We start from the raw sequence: 21071 nt of genomic DNA on the forward strand, positions 1-21071 counted from the left end.
CAAGGACGAAATTGACACTTTACTCTAATTTTAATGATGATGGTGATGGCGATGATAACAAATCATTTGAATTGATTTGAAATCATTTTTAAAGAAAATCTATTAGATTGAAAATTAAATATCTATGGTAATCACGGATTTGTGTTAGTAAAAGAAATAAAATATGCAAAAGAAAATATAGTCAAGTTGTATGGGTTTGTAAAATCTAAGTGTTGAAACCGAAAAATTGATTAGAATAGACGAGGGATACGGGGTAAGGTATTGCATGGCGGAAACAAGTTAGGCCTTTCAAAGTATGGCGGGTGTGCTCGGGTCCCCATAATGATGGCAGGTTTGAAGCATATGGTCAAGCGCATGATCGAGACAAATGGTTAGGTACATGTCTCGCAGATGAGTGGATGGCGTTGAGTTTGGATAGGTTTTAGCAATAAGTGGTAACTGAATCTACCACAAATTGGGGTATATCAACGTTTCAGGGAAGTATGATGAGATTTACGCTTACTATACAAAGGGTGTGTTTCTGTGCAAGGTTCCTTGGTTAGGTTTGGTTTGAGTTTCCAAGAATTGTGTTGGATTTGAATTTGAATTTACTATAGCGATGAAGGTGGGTGTGGTTAAACGTGAGATGATCGGGATCACGGAGGCCAATTGTTTGCTAACTTGGGTTGTCATGTTCCGGTTTGAGTGCGACAACTTAGAGAACGAGAACGCATGAAATGTGAAGAATTTGCGTGACTTGGGACGTAAGTATGAAAACAACTAATAGATATATCAATAAAAACAAGTAAAGAAAATAAATCGTATGAAACAAAATTTGAAATCGAAATTGAAATTCCCATGAAGCGTCATGAGTTTTCACCTTTCAATAAACAAAAATCTCATAAATTATTGAATAATCATATGGAAAAAGTATTAAACTTAACAATAAATAGTGAAATCGAACTGAAAATCAAGCGTTCATGTACCACCATAACTTTTTAAATTGTCAATTTTAAAACATCAGAGTAATTGAATATAGAAATAAGATAATCGAATTGAATTTCGACCATTCATGTATCACCATGACCTTTCGAAATTTCAATTCTAAAACGTAGTAGTAAAATAATAAACTAATCGTATTTAAATTCGGTTATTACCTTTTTGAACTTTGTGGATATAATTTAGTCTTTGTAGATGAATCAATTGTATATGTGCATCATATATTTTATTCAAAGTTCTCTATCACTTGATATTCTCAACAAAACAAAACGGCTTGAACATTTAATACAACCTAAAACTGTGTTCAAACAAGAGCAGCAGACAGAAGTAAGTTCCATGTGTCTGGAAGGCCACCAACACACCAATGTGTGCAAACCATTTTAAAGGCATTAAAACTGCTTGGATGTGCATCTTTTCTCAATTGAGACAGTCTTGTTATGTTTAGCAATGACACTGGTTTTGTGAGGCCACTCAAAACTTGCTCCACAACGGTCTCAGCTTTCGGTACGCCACCACCGTATGTTGATCCGTTCACTGGAACCGTTTCTTGGGCACAATTTGTCACGCCTGGTTCATTCCAGTCTGACCCACTGAATAAATTTTGGCTTCATTAATAATTTGATGAAAAAACACGCCAAGGATAAAAAAAATTAGCAATAAGACTTGTAAAACCCAAGTCGCGGTCATGAACCAATTATGTTACGGGTCATTAGAGACGTAAGTATGAGTGTTATTTATAAGAATTAAAGTAAGTAAACATTACTTGTAATGAGACGGAGAAACTCCTTGGAAAAACACCATGGTTTTCTCGGTGTCTATATCCAACTCAACCCATTTCGCCCAAGTGTTTAAAGCCTCTTGAAAAGCAACCGTTCTATCCATGTCCTTCGTTATGTTTGCACCGCTTTGGATATAATCCCATCTGCATCAAATTAGTAGTAACCGTCATCAACAATAGATGTTTCATTGACACATAATTCACCGACTTATCCATTATAGATCATCAAGGGATTTTCAACGGATATTACTATCCGTTTGTAATCACCAACGAATACGTTATCAATGATTTTTTTATTCTTGATAAAAGTCGATCTTCTAGTAGTGACATAGCTAAGTTTACTTACGGTTGTTTTTCTCCTCGACGATACCACCAAAGCAAGTATTAAAGATTAAAACGTCATATTCCTTCCATGCATCTCCATTTGTATGCGAATCTAGTTTCAAAACACGACCAAATTCCTCCTCCACAATGATAGAAACCCTTGAGTGGGTCAACCTTCAAGATTAATAAGAATTAGGAAGACAATATTTTGGAATTATATGTCCATAGTCTTTAATTAAATTAACATCTTTAAATAAAGGTGATGACTTATATAACCTCAAATGTAACGGTTGTGGTTGAGTTGACGGTTTGTTCAATGATATCAGATTGTGGTGGCAACGCCCCATGAAGAAGGCACACCATTGATTTGCGCTTATTGAATCTCCAATGTACATTATTTTCTTTCCGCTCATTTTTCTTAAGAATTCTTCAGCATTGTATCTACAATGTAAATATTAAATTTGCAAAACTCTAACAAGTTGAAATGACTATGGGTCAGTTTCAAGTCGGCATTTAGGAACACATTTAACTAACTGACTCGATCTTGTATAACCTGTTGGGTTCAGGGTTTGACCAGCATGTCAAACCCGTTCATTTTTTTATTTTATTATGTTTTTTTATGTGTTTATTTGATAATTAACATCTTTAATTGGGTATTAATGTTTAGTCAAACTTTAAAAGTTTAAAAATAAATTGACAACTTTAACCTTGCTTTAAGTAAAATAATATGTTAGTTTTGAAATCTAATGTACCAAATCCTATTTAAAAGAAAATTAGATAACTTTTGTTTTCTCATTGTTGAAAGGTTCGTCTTCATTTCAACTCACGAATATATATGATAGTGTGTGTAACACAATTTTGTATTTATGTACCATTCAACCTGATTAACCATGAACACTACTATTTAAAGTCTAAACTGACAGATTTAAGAAAAGTTAGATTTAACTGATGTTGCCAGTCAGTGTAGTTTTCCTGACGGTATACATAGTATTCTTATAGTTTCATCATGTAAAAGATAATAATAACATTATGAGGTCTTCATATAATTAAACCAGGCCACATAATAATAAAGTAAAACATGAATTTGATCTTAAGTTTTTATATTAATTTTAAGTGAAACGGATTGATGAATGATGATGTCAAGCTTTCAAGTATACATGATCTATTGAATTTGTCTTCATTTTCACCAAGAAATTAAAGTTAAGATTTTATAAGTTTTAGTTTTAATGCTTATTTACAAATATATATCATCATATTATACAAAATAATACATCTAATGATGTAATATTGTTATGAGTATAATTATATCATTCGGAACATTTATTTAATAGTTTTATACTATTTTTAATTTGATCTTATCTAACTATCTATATAATTGTCTACTATGAAATCACATGTGTCACTCTCTGGTTGTTCCCCCCTTTCTCTAGAGTCACTGGATTGTTTGATTTATAAATGAAGACTTTTAATGCATTTGACCCGAAATCACGGGTATGGGTCTTACCAAATCCATATAATCTTTAAATGGGTTATAACATCTCTTTATTTGTAAAACTCTTTCATAATAACTTTTTTTTTCTGCAGCTATTTTATATAATTTACTATAAAACGATTACAATAAAGTGGCAGGCAAACGGGCAACAAGCTGTGCCGCAACCCCCTTTTGAATAGCAAAGCCAATCCTGCTAAAAACGAAGCTTTGGGACCTAGAAGCTGAAGAGGTTCCATGTACGACGCGCTGAACCCCTACTCAAAAATTTCACAGCCTCTGGAGCCAGAAAACCAAATGTATCAAAGGCAAATGGTAGAAAGACATGTTGATTATCTAAACAAGCTTTCTCGTGTTTAACAACTTTGCCCGATTCAGCCTTCAACGCAGCCTGACCCACAACAAACCCACGGTCCCTGAGCCCAGCAAGAGGAGACACTCCTGTAAGATCCACACAGGCGTGTTTCCCCCTGCCCACTCGAACACAAGAATATCAGTTGGTCGTAAAGTAGACCTCCCTTCAAGAGGATCCGTGAGAAAGTTAACAGGGGCCTCCTTTTTAGCAGAAATCCATGCCCGTTTAAGAACATCACACAGAACACCCCTAACCAGATCATGTCTATATTTTAAGCCAGGTAATTCTTTGCAATGCACCGCATGGTCACCAAAAGAATCAAAACAGACCTTGCGACAAATTGGGCAAGGTTCATCCGTCGGGAACATAGGGATCATTAACTGGTACTTAAGGATAGCCCGATACTCCAAACCCGACATACGTTGGCCTAATCCTTCAATGGGGATGGCCGTTAGAAAATCCTGAGCCCGATGAGCCCGAAGGCATTTAAACACCGCCTTTTGGCGAGGGGATAGATCAAACTTCACTTCTAAATTCTTGACGATTCCACTAAATAAGGCACTCGCCACAACATGTTGGGCTTTAGGGGGGGCGGTGTCCTTATTAGAGAACCCGCTAAGATCAAAATCTGGAAGTGAAGTACGTAAACGATCCATCGCACACCCATAATCAGAGTCCAACCCATAAATATCACAACCCCGAAGAATATGGTCTTGCAAACACCACGACTGTGCTCTCGAAGCCACAAAAGCATATGTAGATACATCCTCGGCCGAACAGAGACCCAACCCCCATAAAGGGTCGGAAGTGATGCCAACCTCCATTGGAGATCCCCAAAGAACGGACCTCCACAAACCACGATGTCCTCAATCGCCCTTCTAAGACCATTGTCAAATATAGAAACAGCTTCCCCCACATACATAGGTTGGCACGTTCTCAAACCGAATAAAAGCTTGGCGACTCCCATACATGCGCGAAGCAAAAGAAGCTCGCATTGAGGATCCCGAAGTCTTGGGAGACAGCTCATCAGTTCCACAGCGCTAGATGCCCTTTTCATAGCCAAACTGCTGATAAACCCCGCATCCTGGCTTACAGCACCACCAAGGAGTTTCACGCCAAGCACCGGCCTTCCAATCCCGCAAGGGAACAACCCCTCCTGTGCCTTCACCCCATTGCATGTTGGCCAAAATAACTCTGTTTTTTTAACGTTTAATTCAAGACCCAAACGAGGCCCCTCAGACCTGATAATATCTAATGCTTTGGCTACCTCTCTAGTATCCCCAATAATCGTGCCATCATCCAAGTACCAAGCATGAAAGAGAAGCTTGCACCGATCTCTGATTTGGTGAACAAGTGGGTGCAAAGCTAAGGCAAAAAGGAGAGGCCCAAGAGGGTCCCCCTGTTGAACCCCAGTGGTGGATTTAATGAAAGTATCACCCACATATAACCTAGCCGACTGCCCATATAAAAAATCCACCCAAAGAGAAATGGAAGGACATCGACTCCGGACCTCATGTAGAAGGGTCGTCCTATCTACTAAGTTGAAGGCATTGGAGAAATCAATAGTAAGCATAGCCAATGACCCATCCGAATGAAACTGATTTAGAAACATGTTCGCGCTATGAAGCACGGCCTCTGCCCCACTGGGGACTCCCACCCCAAATTGAAAGTCACCGAGGTATTTAGCCATCTCCTTCCCGACACCCCTCATAGCCACCTTAGAGACCAAACAATAATTTATGCAGGTCATGGGTCTTACCAAGCCCGGATAACCCTTAAACGAGTTATAACATCTCATTTATTTGTGAAATGACCCTTTAATCATCAAAGAATAATTTTCATGGGTTATGGGTCTTACCAAACCCAAATAGCCCTCAAATGGTTATAAGATTTTATTTATTGGTAAACACTTTCATCATTAAACCATAATTTAATTTATCTTATTTACATGTTCTAAGTTGCTGGTCTATGATCTCCATCGCCGGTTAACTTCCGATGCTACCCACCATCGTCAACTACATCCACGTCCCCTTTTTCATTAGACAAATATTTGTGTTCATGTTTGTTCATTTAAAAAAATTAACATGCTCGTGTTCGTTTATGTTTGTTCGTTAAAAATCCAAAAAACCTACACATATCAATTGAAAATACTCAAACGCTAAAAAATATAGTAACAAACTAATATATAGATATTAAATTAAAACAAAACTACGTTATAAAAAATCGTCATAAAATAGCAAAACGACTATAAAGAAAACTTAAAATAAACTCTCGTAATACGGGAGGATCAAACTAGTAATAAAATATGTATTTCTTAGTTAATTTGTACACTATATTATACGATAGTTAATCATACAGTATTGAACATTAAAATTACAAAAAAATTTTCTTGTTCAAAAAAAATTTTTTTTTGAATGGCAAATTTCATTAAACACCCAAAAAACGAACTAACTCCAAGACGGAGATAGTTCCAAGCCACAACAAGGAAAAACGGCTAAATTACATCAAAAAATTGAAAGATTGGAAGAATGCCAACCCTTCCAATCTACATCACATTTACCCCTACTTTTATACCAAAGGAAACCCATCGACTTTACGTCCGAAATAATCTCAGTAATCTTTGTATTATTCTTCGTAAACACCTTCTCGTTTCTCGCCTTCCAAATGCGCCAACATGTTAGCACCAAGATGCCATGAAGCAGCTCCTTTTTCCGGTTCGAACTCCCCGACTGATCAACAATAGTCTGTATATCATTAATTGAGAATAAGAAGATCGGAGGAATGTGACACCACCGAGCGATTCCATTCCAAACTCCGTCAGCGAATCGACACACCGTGAACACATGTTCAGCCGTCTCTTCAACTTCTCCACATAGGACACACTTGCAGTCTCCTACCAAGATATTCCGTCTTCTAAGGGCAACCTTTGTAGGAATCCGATCTAATAAAGTTCGCCACATAAAAATGTTGCACTTAGCCGGTAGCCAACTACTCCATCGAAACGTATGCCCAACAGCATCTGAATTGAAACTTTTAATCCACGACTTAGTTTCCTGTACCGTTAGTTGCTGCAATCGACCCTTATTCCATTCCCACAAATCCCGGCTCGAGTCGAGTGTAGTACCTGAAACCATCTGAGAACACTCAACAACCTCAGCTATTTCTTGGACAGTGGCCGGATACTTCTTCCATTCCCAAGTCATTGCACCAACAAAGTCATTATTGCCGACTCTATCCGCGACCATACACCATTTATTCTTTTCGAGACGGAAGAGTGCAGGGAATAAAGTCTTCAAAGGAAGGGGATTTATCCAAGGATCAATCCAGAATTTAATACTCAATCCGTTCCCGACCTTACCTTGCATCAAACTACTAAAGCTAGATCCATTCACTATAAGCCGAGAACCACTTTTAACAATCTTTGACCAAGTACCCGAAACATTCCTATTACACGGAACAGATTGCCACCGTCGTTTAGACCCATGAACAGCATCAACTACTTTCCTCCATAAAGCATCGCCCTCCATTCGGTATCTCCATATCCTTTTGAGTAATAACGCATTGTTGCAATCATCCAACTTACTCAAGCCTAACCCACCATCCTTTTTTGAGCGAGTAACTACATCCCATCCAACCCAGTGGACTTTATTAGCTTCCAAGTTTCCTCCCCACAGAAACTTTTTAATCATCACCTCAAGCTTTTGGATAACCGCAACCGGGGCTTTAAACAATGAAAAATAATATGACGGGAGACTCTCCAAAACGGCTTTTATCAAAACAACCCTTCCACCAATTGAGAGGACTCTAGATCTCCACTTCGAAAGCCTGTTCTTGAACACTTGCACCACCGGCTCCCAATTATTAATTCTGTTCATATTAGCACCAACTTGAATCCCAAGATACTTGAACGGGGTTACTCCCGGACGACATCCCAACTCTCCCGCCTTCACCCTAACCTCTTCCCCATTTTTCCCAACACCAAAAAGGGTCGACTTGTTAATATTAATTTTTAGGCCCGAACACAAATGGAAAATCCGCAAAATTCTTTTAAGCGTCCGGAAATTCGAATCCGACCATTCACCCATAACCATTGCGTCATCCGCATACAGCAAATGAGAAATTCTAGGACCTTCATTAGGAAGATCAACGCCCTTGAATAGACCAACATCACACGCCTTTTTGATAAGACCTGAGAGTGCCTCCATAGCTATAATAAACAAAAAAGGGGAAATAGGATCTCCTTGGCGCATACCTTTCCCACAAGCGAACTCAAAAGTAGGAGACCCGTTAACAAGAATAGAAGACCTAGCCGATGACAGCACCCCATAAATCCACATACACCAAGGTTCTGGAAACCTCATTTGCCGCATCACCATCAATAGAAATCCCCAATTCACATTGTCGTAGGCCTTTTCGAAATCAATTTTAAACATAAAGAACTCTTTACCACTTCTTCTAGCCCAAGACAAAACTTCACAGACGACTAATGGCCCATCTAAAATATATCTTCCCGCAATAAAAGCCGATTGAGTTTCATTAATCAGAGAATCCATTACCTTCTTTAATCTGTTGGCTAAGACTTTAGATATAACTTTGCTAACTATCCCAATTAAGTTAATAGGCCGATATTCTCCCAATTCCACAGGGTCGCTCACTTTAGGGATCAGAGTTATGAAAGACGACCCCGCCCTACGACTAATCACCCCATTGTTAAAGAAATGTTGAAAAATACTACGAAAATCTTGTGAAAAATAAGACCAAAACTTTTTCACAAACCGAAAATTGAATCCATCTGGACCCGGTGCTTTATCACTCCCGCAACCGAACACCGCATCCTTAATTTCCTTTTCAGAAAAAGGAATCACCATCTCATCTGCATCAGCCGCCTTGATTTGCTTTAACCCGTAACATGCGAGGTACGGTCGCTCACCCATATCTTCAGTAAACTTTTTTCTAAAAAAACCGAATACCTCTTTTTTTATTGCACTCGGTTTCGTCTCCCATCTCCCATTGATCATGAGGCCAGGAATCGAATTACGAGCTTTCCTAATATTAATCGAACCGTGGAAAAAACTGGTGTTTTCGTCTCCATCTTTCGCCCACTTGATCCGAGCCTTCTGTCTGAGATCTTTATTCTTGAAATCCTCAATTTCCTTCAATCGCTTTTTACCTTCCTCAAAAATCCAAGATTCCTCTGCAGACAACTCCCTACTCTCCAATATAACCTCCAGGTCGTTCACCTCTTTTTTTAAACAAAATTCCTCCTCCACTTCATTAGTCAAAACATCTTTTATCCACAATTGAATTCCTCTCCTTATCTTCTTTAACTTAGACATAAACACCTCATCTGGCTTTCCCACCATTCCATTGAACCTCAACAAGGACCGGCTAACAACCTCTTCGATACCGTTCCTGTGCAGCCAAGAATTGAAAAAACGAAAAGGTTTCGCACCGAAGTTCCGAGACACAACCTTTAAAACTAACGGGCAATGATCCGATTTCTCCCTAGCCAATGCCCGATACTCCGCATTGGGCCAATCATTAAAAAAGTTCCACGAAACAAAAATTCGGTCGATTCGGCTTAACTTATCTCCTGCAAGAAAAGTAAACTTACGGTCTCTCAAAACAAATTCACATAAACCCGATTCTTCAATAAATTCATTAAATTCCGAAGAAGCAACCGCATTGAACTTTGAGTTCCTCCTCTCGTCTCGGTGTCTAACACAGTTGAAGTCACCACCCACGATCCAGTACTTGTCATCCGCCTCCATAATGCTCTTTAAATCGTTCCATACCAACCGTTTGTCTACCAACTTATGAGGGGCATAAACATTGATGAACGTAACTTCCTTTCCACTTTCTTTAATCACACCTGAAACGGCTAGAAAGTTCCTGTGCTTGACCACCACTGTGTTCACCAGCAGCTTCGGATCCCATAATGAAACCAATCCACCCGACCGTCCCGTCGCATCAACCCATTCATATTGAAATTCTGAATTCCCCCAAAATTTACCCATATCCAGCCCCGCAATAGACACAAATTGAGATTCCTGTAACATCACAAACCCCACCTCATTAGCACTTCGAAGATTACGAACCCAGACACTCTTACCCTCGGATCCCATCCCTCGAATGTTCAACGATAAAACATTCATTGACAAACAAATTGAGAACCTTCTTCCATTATCGCCTTGGCCACAGGACCTTCGAATTTCTCTATATTAGAAGCACCGAGCACCTTTCCCAGCTGAACCGTTTCCATGACTTCGTTCAATTGAGGATCTAGTATTGAGTGGGAGTTCTCTTCGATGCCGTCAATAGACTTGAAACCCATCGGGTTCACACTTTTGTTCAAATCTGGGGTCTGAAAATTATCCTGAAAAGCTTCAATATTCGAGACCGAAGTTCTGGGCATTGGGCTCCCCTTCACAGCCCAAATATATCGGTCCAAATCGAACATATCATCTTCCTCTCTAAGCCTCTTCTTGGGCCTCTCCTGGCCCACTGGTGAAAATGATTTATGTTGCCTGGATTTTTTACGGAACCCCTTCCCTTTCTTTTTCAAAGTATCCCTACAATTGCTCCCATCAAATAAATGATGATTAAAAGTTTCCTGAATTCTCGGACCGTTTCCTTCTTCAATGGCATCAAGATTGGAAGGTTGATCTTGTTCCACAAAAGTTTCCTGAATTCTCGGACCGTTTCCTTCTTCAATGGCATCAAGATTGGAAGGTTGACCTTGTTCCACAAAATTTGCACCTTCCAAATTTGCACCCATGACCCCGGCGTTGACCTCATCCGAGTCCATGCTCACTTCGTCTTCTACGTCCTCCGCCGCATAATCTTCATCTTCCACATTAGCTATGCAATCAGGAATCCAATCACCGGACTCCTCTTCCACCAGAATGGGAAAAACATTAGCCTTCCAATTCAAACTGATCCGTTGTTGAATCCTGCTCACCGATTTACTTAGAACCCCAATCAACACATACGAGACATCATCATCTTCTTCAGATATGTTCGCAGGTTGGACCACAACACCAAATTTGGATCCAATGTCATTAATCACCTGTTCAACCGCCAAACATAACGGGACCCCATAGACTTTAATCCATGCAATACGTTCAAAATCAAGAACCTGTCCATCCCACTCTTCCATCCTCTCAAAAACCGAATCCCACACTTCTTTTCTTTCTAAAAACAACTCTTTCTTTTCTTTATCTTCAAACACGAGGATAACCAAAAAACCACCCACATACTTAATGCAAATCTTACTCTTAGCAGCCCGTGACAGCCAGGTCCGTAGATTTGTCAATGAATTAAAATCTTTTACCCTGCCAACCAATCCACGGTCGCTCCAGTTCGACCGTACAGCAATTCCAGACTCCACCGTCACCTCCATCGTCCCTTGCTCTGGATCTTTATCGATGAGAGTGTCCCGGAAAGACCTAAGGCCAACAACACTCGGACCCGGCTTATCCGTAACCACCTCTGTAACTTTTTCCATAGAAACATCTTTCTGTGCCGCGTTCTCGCTAACCGGCTGCCAAACCTTGGTATCCTTCCTAGTCATCTTCTCGCCATCCACAAACCTTGCTAATACTATATATAACTTATAGCTGCCGATCCAAACGTCTTTGAGATCCTTCTCGAGTCCCACCGGATCCCTCACATTACGAAAGGATACAAAACCAAACCTCTTCCCGAGTTTATCATATTTCCTAGCAATATACGATCCGTGAATGTCCCCAAAAACCTTCAGCACCGCAACCAACTCTGCCGATGAACACCTCTCCGGCAGGTTTGAAACAAAAACCTTTGTAATCACCACGTCCTGTTGTCTTGATCTCCTGCTGTTTTTCGTCGAAACATCATACCAAGTATCAACCCTAAAGCGTTCCCTGCCCGCCATGTGAGAGAGAGAGTTTCTTTCTCTAAAACCCCGAAATTCCGGCGAAGTCACGGCGGCGGCGGTCAGCGGCAGCAACAGTTGCTGCAGCAGCTCCGGTTCAGCAGCGGCAGCGAGATATCAGCCGGAAACGGGAGGCGGTGGCGGTGGCGGCGATGAAACGGGAGGCGGTGGCGGCTGTTTTGGTGATGGTGGCAAGGGTTTATGTGGCGGCGATGAAACGGGAGGCGGTGGCGGCGATGAAACGGGAGGCGGTGGCGGTGGCGGCGATGAAACGGGAGGCGGTGGCGGCTGTCTTGTTCAAAAAAAATAATCAAACAAATACCACACGAAATTCTAGGACATGTGAATACCGTGACATTTCAAACGAGGCGTGTGGAAAGACAACATATAGTCATGTGTTTGGATTATGATTAATATACTTATGGTTTTAATAAAAATTGTGTAACGTGATAATGTTATATCAGACCGGAGTTGTGGTTTAATTTAAAAATGCATAACGTCCTGTCATACGGAATGAGTTTTAATGAACTCATCGTTTAATAAGCGTGGTGTAGTTTAACTGACTAAAAAAATAAATAAAAGACATAGATTGACACAAATTCATGTGTTAGCATGTACCTTAATATGTATATGCATATATATATATGAATATTATTGTATGGATGGATAAATATGTACCTAGGCAAGGTGCAATTGGTGGGCTGCCATCTGAACTTGAGGTAGGTTAAATCGGGGCGACCGTATTTGATGCAGTCGAATTCCTTTCTAATGTGTGGACACTGCGATGAATCATAAATAGGATAGGACTCGTCGTACACCCAGCTTCCTTGGTACAAATCGCACTCATTTTCGTATGCACTCGCTCCCGTTAAAAGTGCACAAAAGATAACTGCACACCAACATCTTCTTTCAATCCCACCACCCATCACAAAACCCAGTAGCTAAAGTAAGAGACGCAGGCAATACATAGAGAGAGAGGACCACCTCATTTGCTGTCTAACCAACAGTTTGACTTAAGACTTCAATTCTGTTAGGTGATTGATATTAAATTTCAGAGGTCAAAGCTATATTAATTAAAATGATTAAAGACAATGGAATATTAACTGAATAATTAATGATCGAGTTTTAAAGTACTTTTTTTTGGTATTTGAACGGCCAACAAATAAAACGTGGCTACTTAAGGTAACCCAATAGCAGATGACGACTCATACTCTCGTAATCATAGATAACGTTGAGTAGCTCAAGCTCACCATCTTTTGTTTCAGGAAAAACCTGTCGTCAAAATCCTCCCTACGGTAAAGAACTTTGTAATTAGACATTTTTAGAGAAACCATGAATCACCTTTAATCTTTTTAACATTAATTGATTATAAGATTATTATTAATAGCGCCACGTATAGGGCTATACGAGACGTATAGGGGACCCAATACGCCCCCGTATAGCTAATAAGCCTATACGGGTATATAGGGGGTTTTGTTTAGAAAAATGGTGGGTGTCTCTAGAAAACCTCATATTTACATGATTTTTTTCTAAATATACTGAATAAAATATTTGATTTTTTGTTAGAAAAAAAAATGATTGTTTTATTAACAACCAACGAATAAAGAAACTACTCGGTAACCCAACGACAAAAGACAACCTCAAACGCCCATGATTATAAATGACACTAGGAAGAGCTAGTCCACCATCTCCTGTTTTGGGGAAACTAGTTGTCCGAAAACCCGCTGCGATAAGACCCGGTTAAGATCGGATTCGAAGTTGAGTGCCTCCAAACCTTTTTTAAATAATTTATCTAACATATTATTTATAACGAAAGTTTTATATTCATTCAATATTTTGGTGTACTTTGTCATTGATGAATTGAAGACAAAATCATGATGGGAGAAGTTCACGTGTGGCACGGACCGGAGACATGTGAAAAACAAAAGGAACCTTTCTTGATTTTTTTTTGAACGATTTCAGTAACAGTCACTCCACTCAAGCCAAGACTATGTTGTCAAAACCGGTCGAGATCAAGAATCGAACCTATAATCTCCAGGTCTTCTATCATATCTCTGGCCATCTGAGCTAGCCCAGATGGTTACCTTTCTTGATTATTTACTTTATATTGTTAAATATAAATGTTTAATATTTTATTAAATACTTTCATACTTATCAAACATCGTCTTATTAAATTTTCAGAAGGATAGGCCATCATTTTTCCCCATTCATTCACAAATGCATCCGATCGATGTTAAGAATATATGTTTGGCGCTTATATAACCATTCTAACAGATGATGAAGATGAAGAACATTTCAGTAAAGACAAAGGACAAAATTAAAAACGAATATCATTTTGATCCCCCCATTAAATCAAACAAGTCAAAACGAAAAATAACGTTATACTAGTTAAACATAGACTAGCCAAAACAAGAAAAATGATCACCATGTCAAGTCAAATGTAGGAGACTTCATAATCACTAGCAAAACCCCATACCCAAGCAATTAAACAATTTTATGATCGTATGCACATTCAATATGTTTTGGACATGAAATGCACGATCATTTAGCTTAGCATTATATAATAATGAGCACCGTGTAAACTACTATACGTTATTGATCAACTATTTTTATTAAACTATTAATAAAAGTATATTGAGGATAATTATGTACGAAATAAACCTAATCAAATCATATTTTGTAACTATGGTAATAATATTAAAATTACAATAGCTAATACATATATTCTCTCTAACTTGTGCACTAAAAATATCTATCAAAAAACATCATAAACTTGAAGCATGCATATATGGTAGAAAATAAAACCTGAAAATTAACCATAAACAAAATCACACAGCAGCAACAGATGCAATGAACTGAAAGCTATCCGAAGAGTCAATAACTGAATCAAGTTCATAGATCTTTAAGAGAGTATTATATTTACCATATATTTGTAATTATTATATTGATTATAATTGATTCCCTTCCATATAGATAGGTGTAGTCAGTTGTAAAATGCGTATATATTATTGGTGATGAAATGAAAGGAACGCAAGAATTGATGTCAATTTTATCATTTATCATGGTATCAAAGCCACAAATTATGTAAACCCTATATTTTTTCCAGCCTCAATCTCTACATTTCCTCTTTCAAATAATTAATCACGATGATCGGGCCAATCACCTCATATCCAGCAGAATCTAAACCCCCTACACCCCGTTTACACCGTAAGCAAAATCCAGATGAGGATTCGTCCTCTCGATGGCGAAAAGATCACGCACTCAGCACGAGGTTGTTCAGACTTCACGCAAGAGGTTGCAAGGTTCTTCACCATATAGGTGATACACCTCCACCGGCCAAAACGGACCCCGCTTACGAGTCATGGTCTGAAATCGATGCCATAGTTCTTCATGATAATAATTATGATTGCAATCCCCCTCATTCAATAAACATAACCCCTTATATAGGGAAGAGTTACAATCCTATACAAATACTAGTTAGGGGAAAAGATATGGATCAAACAATTAAATATTTTTGTTATTCTAAAATATCTTTTATAATCCTAAAGATACGGTATTCTAATACTTCAATGTATTTATGGTACGCTATCTGATTTTCTTCTTAATCGCGTATTGGTGAATGAATCCACGGCTCAAGAGGCGTGAGATCGAGTCAAAACTATCCTCTTAAGCAACAAACAATCTCGCGCGGCGGCTCTTGAGATCAAGTTTACCAATTTAACTCTTGCTAAATGTTCGCCCCTTGAAGATTATTGTCAAATATTAAAAGAGTTGGCCGACCAACTGGAAGATGTCGACCACCACGTTGAGGAATCTCATAAACTAAAAACCCACTTCAAAGGATGCTGCAATAAACCAACTCGACTCCGAAAGACCACACATTGAAGCCCAAAAAGAAGCTCAAACTGGCTTAATTGCTGCTCAACCCTTAACTGCTTTACAGGCTGCAAACTCAACTGCCCAACAGGCCCAAAATGGACCATTTGCCCACCATACAGGCCCATCTCAGCAAGCATATGTGGGTCCTTTCTCACCGAACTAGTCGGGACAATACGGGCAGCCACAAAATTACCGAGGTCGTGGACGTGTGAATAGAGGAAGAGGTCGCGTGTATTCGGGTAGGGGGTAATCTGGCTCAGTATGGGCAGCAACAAACTTGGGCTCCGTGGAATGGTCAACCAAATTTTTATGCTTCTCCACTACAACAGTGGGCCGGTTTTTCGCCTTGTCCACATCCGGCCCAACCGCCCACCTGGTTGTAACAACTCGGTTTTTCCATTTAATATGTTTATCTGTATACCCGACCATTTTTTATATTCGGGAAATTTTATCAATAAAAATATCACGTTTACCGAGTAATTATGATTTTTTTTATTTGTTTATTATATTTATATTATCATAATCATTGTACTCAGTATATCCCATCAATAGAAAAGCTATGGTAGGGGTAAGATGTAGACAGACAGCCTTACCTCTACCCTTTAGGAATAGAGAGGCTGTTTCCGGTGAAACCACCGGCTCGTAGTAGTTTTGCATCAAGCCTTGCACATAAGGCACATAACACTCAACCTTTGGAACACCGCCGATTGGTGAATGTACCCTTGTCTTTCGGCTATTAACGCCACCACATGATGCCTGATTAACCTTCCGCCACTTTTAATGTCATTTTCACGAGATTAGTAAAATAACGTCAAAATTAGTGCAATTTCACTTTTGCCCACCCGATGGATCACACATATATACATTATATGCGCGCACCACAATATAAATTAACTTTGGTTCATATGCAATTTTAACCCTAACCTATACTTTAACCCCTAGTTGTTTCCATCTCTAACCTTCTAACCTTGAAGGATCAATCTGCAATTTCTGCTTAGTTTGATCACCTAACCCGTTAACCCATCAATTTGACCCATATACGTGGCCCATGACCCTGTAAACATCTTGAACCACAATTTACGTTATATTCAAGGAATTGTTTTGTGCATATTGTTATTCTTGTCATTTTCGCCACACCGACAATTGTAATTAGGAAACAAGATCAATTATTATGTGTATTGACATATTTGATTAACCGTCTTAGTCCTATGATCGATATACTATTTACGTGTTGTAATATTTCAATTAAAAATTGAACTCGAAACGAGCCAAGCTCGAGTCGTTTGCACCCCTAGACCTAGCCCCACACGTGTTCACTTTCCCTAGCCAACCCAATTCTTCCACAACCCAACCTACTGTCCGCAACTATTATGATCAGTCCACACCTTCCCCAGCATATAACCCACCCAATATCAAATCGTCCCCTCCATTTAACCATATATCGGATTCCCATACCAATACCATAACACCCACTCCACTGCCACATACTATACCACCTATTTTTCCAAATAACCCACACATTATGCAAACTCGTTCCAAATCTGGAATCACAAAACCCAATCCGAAAAACATTTTCAATATTCAGACCATGCCACTACCCATATCCCTGGTGTTTTTTCACTTATCATTGTGTCTTTTTTCGTCATTCTGTCTTTTCGCACACCATTATGTCTTTTCGCCTATCTTTGTGTCTTTATTCGTCATTGTGTCTTTTCGCACACCATTGTGTCTTTTCGCTTATCATGTGTCTTTCAACTCATCATTACGTTTTTTTAAATACTAATAAAACCGTTGTGTAATAATAATATGTAAAAATAACGATAAAATAACAACAAATTATCTAATACATAAAACACAATGATTAATACATGTTACACAATAACTTGAAACGTAAAACACAATGACCTAAAACGTAAGGCACAATGGTGAATACGTATAACACAATGACCTAAAATGTAAGACACAATGGTGAATATATATAACACAATGATTTGAAACGTAAAACACAATGGAAACAACATATTACACAATGAACAACAAAAAAACACAATTAAAAAAAACCATTAATTTTTTTTTATTTTTATATAACAATATGATACTCATATTAAAGATTAAAAAACGTTTATTATTATGGTGAATTTTTTTTGAAAAAATAATGTCGTATGAAAAAGTTATGGACATTTTAAAATGATGGGGGAATTGACATGTGCCTTGCACGTTGAGAGAAAAAGTCAACAAATGTGAGTTATTACCTTCATGGCATTTCCATCAATTTTTATTTATTAAATTAATCTCAGTCATTTAAATCTAAGATTAATGGACTGAATTCCTTTTCACTCTTCTCATTTTTGTTGTCCTTTGTATTTTAACTTTACCCTAATAGTAAAGCTATAACTTTCTTTTCTTTTCCTTTCAACTCGGTAACACATAAAATATGTAAATTCCTTGATTTTCCTTTCTTTCTCATTAAACTCGGGAACACAACAAAAAAAAATTTTCGTCTCGTTTCTTTTCTCTCCTAATTTCCTTCCCCTCCCCTCCCTCGTTAAATGAGACTCTGGAACACAGTCTTTCACTTTCCATATTAATTATATATTATTTATTCGATCGTTTGATTTCACCGCACCCGTCTTGGTCGTTTATCAAGAGCAAATACGTTCGATGTTAGATCCGGTTAATTGGAGACTTACAGCCTGTCCAAAATGGTTATAAATCAACACTGTTTGCGCCAATTGGACTTGAGGTAGTGTAACTTGTGTGGTGTTGGTCTATCATTGAATCTGTTAAGTATGAAAAAAGAGAATCAAACCTCTTCTCTTAATAATTCAAGATATAAACGTTAGTCCTTTTGTTTTGTTGCTGCCATAATGTTAGTTGTACTTGTACATACATTGTGTTAGCTCAATGGATATGTTGCAGTTTAGAACTGGCTCGTACCTTCACACCATATCCAGGAAGTTGTAAGATCATACGACAGCTAACATATACTTTTCAATATGATTGAAATGACTTACTTTGTATTACACTCGTGATATTTTTCCATTACTCTTTCAAGATATGTGGTACTACTTAATAAGATCACTTCAACAAATTAATGAGCATCGTATTGATAAAAGTATAATGACGTTATACTGTTTGGCGCTTTTATAACCATTCAATCTAACTGAAGATGAAGATGAAGATGAAAACACATTGCACTATTTTAGCAAATAAAAAATAAAAAACAATGAACGTTAATTCATCATAATGAGCCTTAATTAATTTAAACAAGCCAAAACGACCAATAACGTTATACCGTTTAAACATACACTTGCCAAAGCAAGAACAACTGAAAATGATATCAAGTCAAATGTACAAGACTTTGTAATCACTAATAAAACTCCAGACCCAATGGTATCTAATGCATGTACCTTCGATATGTTTTGGACCTAAAATGCATGATCAGTTAGCTTAGCCGTATATATATAATAATGAGCATCTATTGATAAACACATAAAAGTATAACAAGGATAATTACGTATAAATTAACAAAAGTGATAATAATACATTCTCTATAACAAACAGCAGGAGAATGTTCATGCACATTTTAATATTAACATGAGAACGTAAGAACCAATATCAATTTTTAAAAAAATGATAACGTAAGAAATAATAGCAATCTACATAAACAATTATTTATAATAACAAAGAAAAAACATAAAAATTACAACAAAATGATCTAAATCAAGAACAAACTAATAACAACAAATACCAACAAATATTTATAACCGCAAAAGGAAAAATCTAATAATAACAACAAACTATAAATCAGCAAATACTTTTAACGTCTCATAATCGAAAATTAGCAAATACGAACAAACAATAACAGTAAACACCTATAAAAATAAACCTAATAATAACAGTAAATTGGTTCTCACTGTTTTCATGTTAAGAATAATATGTATTTAGTCTTGTTTCTAAACAGCAAATACTTCATAACTTTTATACACGTTTGTAATGGATGCATACAGTGCAAACACAACATATATATTAGATATGAAAATCATACCTGAAATTAATCATAAAGCAATTAGGATCACACAGCAGCAAGAGATGCAATGAATTGAAAGCTATCCGGAGAGTCAATAACCGAATCAAGTTCATAGATCTTTAAGAGAGTCCTTAACCCGATACTATATCGTACTATATTTCCACACATTTCCATCACAAGAAACGAATCCTCGTCATTATCCCCGATCACAATGCACCGAGCACGAGAACAAAACCACTTAGAAGACTTACTCCAGGTGTTGGGGAAAGGCGTCATGATCTCACTTAAATAAACAATGTACTTCATTGACCACCCGGAATCCCATTTAATCATCTCGTAAATATTCAGATGTTGCGGATAATTTTGTGAACAAATAACAAGCAAACAACCGCGTGACTCAAACAACTTATGATCTCCATTCCCAAGATCCGGAAGTAGTTTTCGTGCTCTTGTTTTGATCGAATGCTCAGCAATATCTAACATAGAATGGCAGTTCGTGTTATAATTAGTATGTAGCCAATGAATGGCATCATTCCAATATAATCCATTCGTGAAACCTTTAAACACATGGTAATTTCGACGATGGCATAAAACACTCCACTCGCATGTTTTAGAAGAGTAAACTTGTATTTCAATTAATAGATGAGAACCATCATTATTTTCTATGACTCCAGCACACACTATTTTGTAATGAGATGATTTTGAAGGATCAAAAGCCATCCTGAAACCACCATAACCATACCTCAGTTCCTGATAAGGAGATTCTGGGATCGTTTTAAACCGGTTCATGGACGGATTGTATACGATGAACTTGTCAAGGCTTATTAAATGACAGAGGAGCAAACCATTGCATGACTGTAAGATCTCAACTTTACTTGAATTGAAACTGAAGGCAGTGGGTAACGGAACCGGGATTCGGGTATCCAAAGGCAAGAAATCATATTCGGAGACTTTGCGTCTCTGGAGAATGAGACCAGAAGCGGAGTCGAATCTGGGGTTTTGGCTTCGTCGCAAAGCAAAATCAGGGTTTGTGATGAGAGTGCACCAGCGTTTGGATACGGATTTGAACACATGAAGAGAGACAACGGGTAACCGGAGTAAGATTTCGGTTAAGAGGTCGTCGTTGGATTCGACTATTTGTGTGGATGGATCAAGTTCAGACGAAACTCCGGCAGTAGATTCCATGGGAAACTATTTGCACGACGGGTTAAATCTCTGGTTAAGTTTGACCTAATATAAGATACAAATATTTTTATTTTTTATTTTAACGGTTATTTGGATCACTGTCGGGCCAATGGCCTGTTAAACTTTGAGCGAGTGAATCAA

General features: G+C 38.0%; 1 protein-coding gene and 1 pseudogene across 2 annotated transcripts; both read right to left on the bottom strand.

Annotated features, from left to right (window-relative positions):
• Positions 1–1282: 1282 nt before the first annotated feature.
• Positions 1283–12942, bottom strand: LOC143617252 (protein trichome birefringence-like 38; annotated as a pseudogene). The gene is made up of 5 exons (XR_013150796.1): positions 12515–12942; positions 2354–2521; positions 2103–2307; positions 1742–1900; positions 1283–1568 (listed from the first exon to the last, which is right to left on the bottom strand). The product of XR_013150796.1 is annotated as a protein trichome birefringence-like 38 (transcript).
• Positions 12943–19682: 6740 nt separating this feature from the next.
• On the bottom strand, positions 19683–20938 carry LOC143617253 (F-box protein At5g07610-like). Its single transcript, XM_077089873.1, has one exon. The coding sequence runs from the start codon at positions 20928–20930 to the stop codon at positions 19791–19793; it is 1140 nt and encodes a 379-aa protein (XP_076945988.1). The 5' UTR covers positions 20931–20938; the 3' UTR covers positions 19683–19790.
• Between the last annotated feature and the right edge of the window lie 133 nt (positions 20939–21071).

This window comes from Bidens hawaiensis, unplaced genomic scaffold (assembly GCF_021521415.1).
Source record: "Bidens hawaiensis isolate Kalapana, Puna unplaced genomic scaffold, B.hawaiensis_p1.1 tig00053294_1, whole genome shotgun sequence".
In the NCBI taxonomy this organism is placed as follows: Eukaryota; Viridiplantae; Streptophyta; class Magnoliopsida; order Asterales; family Asteraceae; genus Bidens; species Bidens hawaiensis.